The 12,583-nt window shown below is 53.9% G+C and overlaps 1 protein-coding gene across 3 annotated transcripts in view; it reads left to right on the top strand.

Moving 5' to 3' along the window:
• The window catches only part of spi1b (Spi-1 proto-oncogene b), a 104,733-nt gene extending 93,332 nt beyond the window's left edge, over positions 1-11,401 (top strand). For 2 of the 3 annotated variants that reach the window (XM_038807312.1, XM_038807311.1), the window contains exons 5-6: positions 5,692-5,848; positions 10,814-11,401. In XM_038807312.1, the coding sequence (XP_038663240.1) occupies positions 5,692-5,848; positions 10,814-11,124 (468 nt within the window). In that variant the 3' untranslated portion in view covers positions 11,125-11,401. The remainder of the gene's footprint in view (positions 1-5,691; positions 5,849-10,813) is intronic. The other variant, XM_038807313.1, reaches the window with a different exon arrangement.
• Positions 11,402-12,583: the final 1,182 nt, after the last annotated feature.

The raw sequence follows: 12,583 nt of genomic DNA, 5'->3' as shown, positions 1-12,583 counted from the left end.
GGATTGGCCATGCTAAATTGCCCGTAGTGTAAGGTTAATGGCGGGATTGTTGGGTTACGGGTATACGGGTTACGTGGGTTTAAGTAGGGTGATCACTGCTCGGCACAACATCGAGGGCCGAAGGGCCTGTTCTGTGCTGTACTGTTCTATGTTCTATGTTCTGACTGAGCAGCACTCGTTGAGTCCTGACCCTCTGACAGTGCAGCACTGCCTCAGTACCGACCCTCTGACAGTGCAGCACTCCCTCAGTACTGACCCTCTGACAGTGCAGGACTCCCTCAGTACTGACCCTTTGACAGTGCAGCACTGCCTCAGTACCGACCCTCTGACAGTGCAGCACTCCCTCAGTACTGACCCTCTGACAGTGCAGGACTCCCTCAGTACTGACCCTTTGACAGTGCAGCACTGCCTCAGTACCGACCCTCTGACAGTGCAGCACTCCCTCAGTACTGACCCTCTGACAGTGCAGCACTCCCTCAGTACCGACCCTCTGACAGTGCAGCACTCCCTCAGTACTGACCCTCTGACAGTGCAGCACTCCCTCAGTACTGACCCTCTGACAGTGCAGCATTCCCTCAGTACTGACCCTCTGACAGTGCAGCACTCCCTCAGTACTAACCCTCTGACAGTGCAGCATTCGCTCAGTACCGATCCTCTGAAAGTGCTGCATTCCCTCAGTTCTGACCTTCTGACTGTGCTGCATCTCTCAATACTGACCCTCTGACAGTGCAGCACTCGCACGTACTGACCCTCTGACAGTGCAGCACTCCCTCAATACTGACCCTCTGACAGTGCAGCACTCCCATAGTACTGACACTCTGACTGAGCAGCAGTCGTTGAGTCCTGAACCTCTGACAGTGCAGCACTCCATCAGTACTGACCCTCTGGCTGACCAGCACTCGTTGAGTCCTGACCCTCTGACAGTGCAGCATTCCCTCAGTACTGATCCCCTGACAGTGCAGCACTCCCTTAGTACTGACCCTCTGACAGTGCAGCACTCCCTCAGTACTGACCCTCTGACAGTGCAGCGCTCCCTCAGTACTGACCCTCTGACAGTGCAGCACTCCCTCAGTACTGACCCTCTGACAGTGCAGCGCTCCCTCAGTACTGACCCTCTGACAGTGCAGCACTCCCTCAGACTGACCCTCTGACAGCGCAGCATTCCCGCAGTACTGACCATCTGACAGTGCAGCACTCCCTCAATACTGACCCTCTGATAGTGCAGCACTCCCTCAGTTCTGACCCTCTGACTCTGCAGGGCTCTCTCAGGGCTGAGCCTCTGACAGTGCAGCACTCCCTCAGTACTGACCCTCTGACTGTGCAGCGCTCCCTCAGCACTGACCCTCTGACAGTGCAGCACTCCCTCAGCACTGACCCACTGGCAGTGCAGCATTCCCTCAGTACTGACTCTCTGACAGTGCAGCACTCCCTCAGTACTGACCCTCTGACAGTGCGGCACTCCCTCAGTACTAACCCTCTGACAGTGCAGCATTTGCTCAGTACTGACCCTCTGACAGTGCAGCACCAGCTCAATACTGACCCTCTGACAGTGCAGCATTCCCTCAGTTCTGACCTTCTGACAGTGCAGCACTCCCTCAGTACTGACCCTCTGACAGTGCAGCACTCCCTCAGTACTGACCCTCTGACAGTGCAGCATTCCCTCAGTACTGACCCTCTGACAGCGCAGCACTCCCTCAGTACTGACCCTGTGACAGTGCAGCACTCCCTCAGTACTGAACCTCTGACAGTGCAGCAGTCCCTCAGTACTGAAACACTGACAGTGCAGGACTCCCTCAGTACTGACCCTCTGACTGCAGCACTCCCTCAGTACTGACCCTCTGATAGTGCAGCACTCCCTCAGTACTGACCCTCTGATTGTTCAGCGCTCCCTCATTACTGACGCTCTGACAGTGCAGCACTCCCTCAGTAGTGACCCTCTGACAGTGCAGCACTCCCTCAATACTGACCCTCTGATAGTGCAGCACTCCCTCAGTTCTGACCCTCTGACAGCGCAGCACTCACTCAGTACAGACCCTTTGACAGTGCTGCAGTCCCTCAGTACTGACCCTCTGACTGTGCAGCGCTCCCTCAGCACTCACCCTCTGACAGTGCAGCACTCCCTCACTACTGACCCTGTGACAGTGCAGCACTCCCTCAGCACTGACCCACTGGCAGTGCAGCATTCCCTCAGTACTGACCCTCTGACAGTGCAGCACTCCCTCAGTAGTGACCCTCTGACAGCGCAGCACTCATTCAGTACTGACCCTCTGACAGTGCAGCACTCCCTCAGTAGTGAACCTGTGACAGTGCAGCACTCCCTCAGTACTGACCCTCTGACAGTGCGGCACTCCCTCAGTACTAACCCTCTGACAGTGCAGCATTCCCTCAGTTCTGACCTTCTGACAGTGCAGCACTCCCTCAGTACTGACCCTCTGACAGTGCAGCATTCCCTCAGTGCTGATCCTGACAGTGCGGCACTCCCTCAGTACTGACCCTCTGACAGTGCAGCACTCCCTCAGTACTGACCCTCTGACAGTGCAGCATTCCCTCAGTACTGACCCTCTGACAGCGCAGCACTCCCTCAGTCCTGACCCTGTGACAGTGCAGCACTCCCTCAGTACTGACCCTGTGACAGTGCAGCACTCCCTCAGACCTGACCCTCTGACTGCAGCACTCCCTCGGTACTGACCCTCTGATAGTGCAGCACTCCCTCAGTACTGACCCTCTGACTGTTCAGCGCTCCCTCATTACTGACCCTCTGACAGTGCAGCACTCCCTCAGTAGTGACCCTCTGACAGTGCAGCACTCCCTCAATACTGACCCTCTGATAGTGCAGCACTCCCTCAATACTGACCCTCTGATAGTGCAGCACTCCCTCAGTTCTGACCCTCTGACAGCGCAGCACTCACTCAGTACAGACCCTTTGACAGTGCTGCAGTCCCTCAGTACTGACCCTCTGACTGTGCAGCGCTCCCTCAGCACTCACCCTCTGACAGTGCAGCACTCCCTCACTACTGACCCTGTGACAGTGCAGCACTCCCTCAGCACTGACCCACTGGCAGTGCAGCATTCCCTCAGTACTGACCCTCTGACAGTGCAGCACTCCCTCAGTAGTGACCCTCTGACAGCGCAGCACTCATTCAGTACTGACCCTCTGACAGTGCAGCACTCCCTCAGTAGTGAACCTGTGACAGTGCAGCACTCCCTCAGTACTGACCCTCTGACAGTGCGGCACTCCCTCAGTACTAACCCTCTGACAGTGCAGCATTCCCTCAGTTCTGACCTTCTGACAGTGCAGCACTCCCTCAGTACTGACCCTCTGACAGTGCAGCATTCCCTCAGTGCTGATCCTGACAGTGCGGCACTCCCTCAGTACTGACCCTCTGACAGTGCAGCACTCCCTCAGTACTGACCCTCTGACAGTGCAGCATTCCCTCAGTACTGACCCTCTGACAGCGCAGCACTCCCTCAGTCCTGACCCTGTGACAGTGCAGCACTCCCTCAGTACTGACCCTGTGACAGTGCAGCACTCCCTCAGACCTGACCCTCTGACTGCAGCACTCCCTCAGTACTGACCCTCTGATAGTGCAGCACTCCCTCAGTACTGACCCTCTGACTGTTCAGCGCTCCCTCATTACTGACCCTCTGACAGTGCAGCACTCCCTCAGTAGTGACCCTCTGACAGTGCAGCACTCCCTCAATACTGACCCTCTGATAGTGCAGCACTCCCTCAGTTCTGACCCTCTGACTCTGCAGGGCTCTCTCAGTGCTGAGCCTCTGACAGTGCAGCACTCCCTCAGAACTGACCCTCTGACTGTGCAGCGCTCCCTCAGCACTCACCCTCTGACAGTGCAGCACTCCCTCAGTACTGACCCTAAGACAGTGCAGCACTCCCTCAGCACTGACCCACTGGCAGTGCAGCATTCCCTCAGTATTGACCCTCTCACAGTGCAGCACTCCCTCAGTACTGACCCTCTGACAGCGCAGCACTCATTCAGTACTGACCCTCTGACAGTGCAGCACTCCCTCAGTAGTGAACCTGTGACAGTGCAGCACTCCCTCAGTACTCACCCTCTGACAGCGCAGCACTCCCTCAGTACTGATCCTCTGACAGTGCAGCACTCCCTCAGTACTGACCCTCTGACAGCGCAGCACTCCCACAGTGCTGACCCTCTGACAGTGCAACACTCCCTCAGTGCTGACCCTCTGACAGTGCAGCACTCCCTCAGTAGTGAACCTGTGACAGTGCAGCACTCCCTCAGTACCGACCCTCTGACAGTGCAGCTCTCCCTCAGTACTGACCCTCTGACAGTGCAGCACTCCCTCAGTACTGACCCTCTCACAGTGCAGCACTCCCTCAGTACTGACCCTCTGACAGCGCAGCACTCATTCAGTACTGACCCTCTGACAGTGCAGCACTCCCTCAGTAGTGAACCTGTGACAGTGCAGCACTCCCTCAGTAATCACCCTCTGACAGCGCAGCACTCTCTCAGTACTGATCCTCTGACAGTGCAGCACTCCCTCAGTACTGACCCTCTGACAGCACAGCACTCCCACAGTGCTGACCCTCTGACAGTGCAGCACTCCCTCAGTAGTGAACCTGTGACAGTGCAGCACTCCCTCAGTACTGACCCTCTGACAGTGCAGCTCTCCCTCAGTACTGACCCTCTGACAGTGCAGCACTCCCTCAGTACTGACCCTCTGACAGTGCAGCACTCCCTCAGTACTGACCCTCTGACATTGCAGCACTCCCTCAGTACTGACCCTCTGACAGTGCAGCACTCCCTCAGTACTGACCCTCTGACAGTGCAGCTCTCCCTCAGTACTGACCCTCTGACAGTGCAGCACTCCCTCAGTACTGAGATTCTGACAGTGCAGCCCCGTCATTGCTGACCTGTTTTGCATCCTGGTCTCGCAACAGCTTAGTTTTAAAATTCTCACCTTTATTTTCTTGTCATCCACATCTTCCTGTCCATGCTCTGTTACAGCAATCTTTATTATTGTCACAAGTCGGATTTCATGAAATGAAATGGAAAATAAAAATCGCTTATTTTCACAAGTAGGCTTCAAATGAAGTTACTGTGAAAAGCCCCTAGTCGCCACAATCCGGCAACTTTTCGGGGAGGCTGGTATGGGAATTGAATCCATGCTGCTGGCCTGCCTTGGTCTGCTTTAAAATCCAGCGATTTAGCCCTGTGCTAAACCAGCCCGAACACTTCAATGAAGTTACTGTGAAAGCCCCTAGTCGCCATATTCCGGCGCCTGTTCAGGTACACAGAGGGAGAATTCAGAATGTCCAAATTACCTCACCAGAGCACCCGGAGGAAATCTACCCACACGCAGGGAGAATGTGAAGAATCCCCACTGACAGTGACCCAAGTTGGGAATTGAAACTGGGACCCTGCAGCTGTGAAGCAACAGTGCTACAACACCTCCGCTTCTCACTCTCCCTTTCAAATCACTGAATTCCAGGCCTTTGATCCAATCTCAGCTGACTCGATCACTGCAGCGTCTTGGTGAGCGTTACTGTATGAAACCAGGGTTTTGGATCTTGCTCTCTCGGTGTCGCTTTGACAGGTTGGAGACTTGATATTTCTTTAAATGTGCTCCCATGTCTCAAACTCAATAAGCATCAGTGTGTTTGACTGTTTGTAAGTTATGTCTACTTCATGGCCTGTCTCTTTGATGCAGGTTCCCTACGTGTCACACTGTTGCCCGCAGTACATATCCTCAGCCGAGCGTAGTTCTGATGATGAACAGTTGGAGAGTCAAAGTCCACCATTGGAGGTTTCTGACGGAGAGGCCGAGGCTGCGGAACCTACTTCCTACATGGGCAGTGCAGATTCAGGTGGGTCTGCGATGGCATTGTTGGGATTGAACAGAGAACAACTGAGGCAACAAAGAGCGGATTGGCTCAGTTAACAGAAAAAGGAATGATGGGATTGAATGAGATCTAGGCCGAGAGGTCTGGTATAGGTCGGGACGTTAATGTGACACAAAAGCAGTGAGGGCAAGAGTACTGTGTTGTATTGGGTTTATCTCTCTTCCATCTTTTCAAACAAGGGTTTGGAATCCTCGAGGTCCACTCCCCTACCGAAGGACTATGGGAGGTGTGGTCACAGCCCCGGCAATTTCCACCCTTAATTCCCTTAGGCAGGAAATTTATCTATTTTGAGGCAAAGGAAAATATTGGGAATGCTGGAAATCTGAAATAGAAGCAGAAAGTTCTGGAAAAGTTCAGCGGGTTTGGTAGCATCCGTGGAGAGGGAAACAGAGTTAACATTTTTAGTCTGACCATTCTTTTTCAGTAAGAAGTCTTACAACACCAGGTTAAAGTCCAACAGATTTGTTTCAATCACTAGCTTTCGGAGCGCAGCTCCTTCCTGAGGTGAATGAAGAGGTAGGTTACAGAAACGTCTAGTTAGACAAAGTCAAAGATGCCAGACAATGGCCGGGATCCTCCCCCAACCAGCGGGTGGGCCGTACCGGTGCCAAAGTGTGGCGTAAACCACTCCGGCGTCGGGCCGCCAGGAAGTTCTGGAATCCTCCACACTTCCTGGGGCTAGTCCGGCACTGGAGTGATTGGCTCATCCTCCAACCGGCGCCAAAGGGCCTCCGCCGGCCGGCGCGAGTTGGTGCATGTGCGGGCGCGCCAGTGTGTTCTGGCGCATGCATAGAACCGCTGGCGTGATCCCTGCGCATGTGTGGGGGGTTTCTTCTCCGCGCCGGCCATGGCGGAGCTTTACAGAGGCTGGCACGGAGGGAAAGGGTGCCCTGACGGAACAGGCCCGCCCACAGATCAGTGGGCCCCGATCGCGGGCCAGGCCACTGTGGGGCTCCACCCGGGGCCGGAGCACCCCGACACTCCGCAGTCCGCCCTCAGAGCCAGATCCCGCCTGTATGGACCTGGTGTATTTCACGCCGGCGGTCCTGGCCGAAAAATGGGCGGCCACTCGGCCCATCGAAGCCCAGAGAATCGGCGGGGGAGTCACTGCCATCGGCCCCCGACTGCCGCGACGTGATCCCTGTCGCCACCAAAAAACTGGCACCGGAGAATTCAGCAGCCACCGTCTGAGAGGCGGGGCGGGATTCACGCAGCCACCCGGCGATTCTTCGACCCGGCGGGGGTCGGAGAATCCGCCCAATGCTTAGAATGCGAGCATTTGCAAGTACTTAAGTCTTTACAGATCCAGAGAGAGGGATAATCACAGGTTAAAGAGGTACAAATTGTCTCTAGCCAGGACAGTGGTAGGATTTTGCAAGTCCAGGCCAGATGGTGGGGGATGAATGTAATGCGACATGAATCCCAGGTCCCGGTTGAGGCCGCACTCAAGTGTGCGGAACGTAGCTATAAGTTTCTGTTTAGCGATTCTGCGTTGTCGGGCGTCCTTGGGGAACAGATGTCCGTTCATCCGTTGTCGCAGCGTCTGCATGGTCTCACCAATGTACCACACTTCAGGACATCCTTTCCTGCAGCGTAGGAGGTAGACAACGTTGACCGAGTCGCACGAGTATGTTGGACTTTAACCTGGTGTTGTAGGACTTCTTACTGTGCTCACCCCAGTCCAACGCCGGCATCTCCACATCATTCTTTTTCAGAGGTGGGGAGTGGTGGGGTGAGTGGGGGGAGAAGTGGAGGTGGCTGTGGTCTATTTTAAGAGCTGAGCATTTAGTTAGATCGGCCTCTCTAGTGCTCTCTCTGTTGGGGAGATGTAAATACAGCTGTTCAATTATGGCTGCCTGCAGATGAGCTCATGCCAGTCTTAGACAACAGGGAGATGCCAGGAGAAACCCCAGAAATCCAGCAGCCCTGGGTGTCTCTCTTTGTATCCTTAGCTCAGTATAAAAGGGCGGGGGTTGTTTAGGTTTTGAAATATAACCGGTCTGATTGACACCTCAGGCTGTCCGTAGTCATATAGCCAACATCTGGAAGCCAACATCTTAAGATCAGTTCAATGAAAGCCTCTTATGGTCTTATGGGCCGGGATTCTCCCCTACCCGGCGGGGCGGGGGGTCCCGGCGTACCGGAGTGGTGAGAACCACTCTGGCGTTCGGCCTCCCCAAAGGTGCGGATCCTCCACACCTTTAGGGGCTAGGCCCGCGCTGGAGTGGCTCCCGCTCGGCTGACCGACACGAATGGCCTTTGGCGCCCCGCCAGCCGGCACGAACGGCTGGCCGAAAGGCCTTCGCCGGTCGGCGTGAGTCCATGCATGCGCCGGTGCATCAGCAGCCGCTGACGTCACCCCGGCGCATGCGCAGTGGAGGGGATTTCTTCCGCCTCCACCATGGTGGAGGCCATGGCGGCGGTGGAAGAAAAAGAGTGACCCCACGGCACAGGCTCCCACGCCGATCGGTGGGCCCCAATCGTTGCCAGACCACCATGGGGTCACCCCCCGGGGTCAGATCGCCCCGTGTCCCCCCCAGGACCCCGGGGCCCGCTCACACCGCCTGCTCCCGCCGGCACCAGAGGTGGTTTAAACCATGTCGGCGGGAGTGGCCTGACAGCGGCGGGAGTTCGCCCATCGCGGGCCGGAGAATCGCCGCGGGGGGCCCGCCGACCAGCTCAGGTGGCCCGCCGACCAGCGCGGTGCGATTCCCACCCCCGCCGATTACCGGGTGGCGGAGAATTCCGTCCATGGTCCCTCACGGAAACACACTGAAGGAGTACAGCTCTCCTTATACTTAATAATAATAATCTTTATTAGTGTCACAAATAGGCTTACATTAACACTGCAATGAAGTTCCCGTGAAAAGCCCCTAATCGCCACACTCCGGCTCCTGTTCAGGTACTCTGAGGTAGAATTCAGGATGTCCAATTCACCTGACAAGCACGTTTTTCAGGACATGGGTGGGTGAGGTGGTCAGGGGGCGCAGTGCGGATGCAACAGTCCCCATGTACAGACTGCTCAGACATTGCGCGAGAAGTACAAAATGGCACCGTGAACTGCGAGGAGCCTTTCCTGTTGGGTTGATCATCAGGAAATAACTCAAGTGCGGCCTCGGCGGAGAGAGACTCCTCGAGACCAAAAAAAAACGACTGTTGAATAACCGGGTGTTTCCCGGCGCTGCCACCATCAAGATACACCCCACCAAATGCACCCAAAACCGGACATAGATTTTTTTCCCGGTTGAATCACGCCCCATATATGGTGTTGCGAAGTCCCACAAATACTTGCACTGTCGAACCTTCACTTTGTTCACTGACCAGCCAAACCCTTACAATCATGTTTCGTTCAGAGCAAGGATGACCATCCCAAGCAAAATCACAGTTTTAAAGATGAGCTTTGATTTTGATTATATGAAATATTAGAAATCAACTGACCATGAGTTAGTGTTTAATCACATTCTCAGGGCAAGATTTTGTTTGTTAAAGTCTGACGTCAATAGCAAAGAGAAAAGCAAGGTAAATGACAATGAGACACAGGACTTAGAGAGCTCAGTGCTGGTCAAAAGGTCATAGTGATAAACCACTGGGGTGATAGGGAGAAGCATGCAACTGGAGTTGCTGTAAAGAGACTGTGTACATGCACATATCTGGAGAAGATTGGAGAGAGACTCCTTCAGTACCTGATAGATGAAAGATTTGGGCACGATTCTCCGCTCCCCACGCGGCGTGGGAGAATCGCGGGAGGCCCCCCCAACAAAATTCACGCCCCCCTCGCGCCCCTCGCGATCCCCCCCCCCCCCCCGGGCTCGGACGAATTGGCACTCGCCGTTTTTCACGGCGAACGGCGATTCTCCGACCCCGATGGGCCGAGCGGCCTGCCACTTGCGCACGTTTCACGACGGCGGCAAACACACCTGGTCGCTGCCGTCGTGAATCGGGAGTGAGAAGCCCATTGCTCGGGAGGGGACAGGCCCGCGATTGGTGCCCACTGATCGTCGGGCCGCCATCCAAATCGGACGCGCTATTTCTCCTCCGCCGCCCCGCAAGATCAAGCCGCCACGTCTTGCGGGGCGGCTGAGGGGAAAGACGGCCACCGCGCATGCGTGGGTTAGTGCCGTCAGCGTCATGACGTCAGCGGCTGACGTCATTCGGCGCACCGGGAGGGGAGAATAGGGGGCGAGGAGCGGCCTCTGAGGCCGTCGTGAAACTCGGCCGAGTTCACGACGGCACTCCCGATTTTTCCCGGGAGCTGAGAATTCCGCCCAGAATGTTTGCCAGTTTCACAGAACTCACCAGTAGAGCAATGTGTGCCAGGATCTTTGATTAAGGTCGATCAGTCAACTATTAAGTGGAGTTTGTAACAAAGTCAGAGATGTTGAGAGAGCAGAGTAAAGCTAACGGGAAATGCATGGAGATATCTAGACAGAAAGAGAAATAAGCCAGACTGGTAATTAGTTTGATGTGTGGGAAGGAAGAAGAAAATAAATTGTTCCTTCTTTCATTATTTTGTGTCAGATGTTGATAATTTTGATTAAATGCATTTTGGTTTTTTAAATTTAAATTAATCTGGCAGTATGGGTCACATATGTTTTGGTTGTGAAGATAGTAAAAATAAATAAGCAACCTAACCTGTTAATTTTTTACAAAGTTCTAATATTGATTTAGTCATTATATTCTGGAAAATTACAGAGAGGAACATTTTACAGTTTAATTGTGTGATTTATTTGAAGTGGGGAGGGAGCGTAGCATATTGTAAGTCCTGAGCATTTTGCCCTTTCTGTCGGGAAGGTGTAAAGAAGTTAGATCAATAATGTCTGCATGGCGAAGATCATGTGTTATACTTGCTCTTAACAGTGGGGAGGGAGGGTCATAGTTTAACTGTTATGACATTTTGACAAACCATCTTGTGATAATTCCCCCCAACAGCGAACAAGAAGAAAATTCGACTCTACCAGTTCCTGCTGGACCTCTTGCGCAGTGGAGATATGAAGGAGAGTATTTGGTGGGTGGATAAGGACAAGGGGACATTCCAGTTCTCCTCCAAACACAAGGAGGCGCTAGCGAACCGCTGGGGGATACAGAAAGGCAACCGCAAGATAATGACATACCAGAAAATGGCCAGAGCTCTCAGAAACTATGGCAAGACAGGCGAGGTGCGGAAAATCAAGAAGAAACTCACGTATCAGTTCAGTGGCGAGGTGATGGGGAGAGGGGAGTGGAAACATTACACCCAATGAATGGTCCACCCACGTCCCACCAAATCAACTCTCCATCCCTCTCTGTCTGGACATTTCCATGAGGAAGTGGGAGGGGCGGCCCATTCAGGGACATTGAGGAGCATTGCAAGCGAGGAAAAACAGCGTAATCAGCTACAAATGCCCAGGAACAAGAATGCATCAAACTCCTATCCTCCCTCCCCACCTCCTACTCTCCCCTGCTTCCCCACCTCCTACCCTCTCGTCTCCTCTCCTCCCTTCCCACCTCTTAACCTCCCCCCATCCTATCCTCCCCTCCCGTCCCTCCATACTTCCTACCCTCCCCTCCCATCCCTCCCCGCCTCAGATCCTGCCCTCCCTACCCACTCTACCCCTCCTTCCCCAGCTCCTCTCCTTCCTTCCTCCACCTTCCCTCTACCCTTCCACACTCCACCTCTGGATTTTCCTCCTCTTGCACTTCCTGCAGATGCAGTGTGCTTACCAATAACTGTGGTTGGCGGGGTAGGGGGGGTGTTCCTCATACAGGGGCTGGGGGTGGGGGGGTTGCCAGTGACAACAGGACTTTCTTATCATTAGTCTCTGTGTTTTGCTTCCAGCTCTACATTGTGTCGGACTGTTACTCTGTAATAAAACCCTCCTTGTGTATTTTTTAAGCTCAGCACAATCTATTGCTGAGTGAAATTCACCACTCTCACCGTTTTCAACTATCCATGGAGAACGCGCTCTGATTCTGACTCAATCCTTTCATCGATCTCTGCTAACAAGGCCCACAGGCATCTGACTCTGCATCATGGCAAAGAGTCCACAGTCCAGGAACCCTCTCTACCTTTTGGCACCAAAACCCCTCCTAAAATGCCAGACAATGACTATTGCCAATAAGAGAGGATCTAAACATTGCTCTTTGACATTCAATGGTATTACCCATCACTGAATCCCCCACTATCAACATCCTAAGGTTAGCATTGACCAGAAACTGAACTGGACCAGCCACATTAATACTGTGGCTACAAGGGCAAGTCAGAGGCTAGGAATCCTACGGTGAGTAACTCACCTCCTGGCTCCCCAAGGTCTGTCCAGCGTCTACAAGGCAGAAGTCAGGAGTGTGATGGAATACTCTCCACTTGCCTGGATGAGTGCAGCTCCAACAACACAATAATAATCTTTATTGTCACAAGAAGGCTTACATTAACACTGCAATGAAGTTACTATGAAAATCCCCTAGTCGCCACATTCCAGCAACTGTTCGGGGACACTGAGGGAGAATTCAGAATGTCCAATTCACCTAACAGCACGTCTTCTGGGATTTGTGGGAGGAAACCGGAGCACCCGGAGGAAACCCAAGCAGATACGGGGAGAACATGCAGACTCCGCGCAGACAGTGACCCAAAGCTGGGAATCGAACCCGGGTTCCTGGCACTCAGTGCTAACCACTGTGCTACCATTCCGCCCTCAGGAGGCTGGACACCATCCAGGATAAAGC

Source organism: Scyliorhinus canicula, chromosome 9, assembly GCF_902713615.1.
Source record: "Scyliorhinus canicula chromosome 9, sScyCan1.1, whole genome shotgun sequence".
Classification (NCBI taxonomy): domain Eukaryota; kingdom Metazoa; phylum Chordata; class Chondrichthyes; order Carcharhiniformes; family Scyliorhinidae; genus Scyliorhinus; species Scyliorhinus canicula.
The sequence above is the reverse complement of the archived record's forward strand: the minus strand, read 5'-3'. Positions and strand labels throughout refer to the sequence as shown.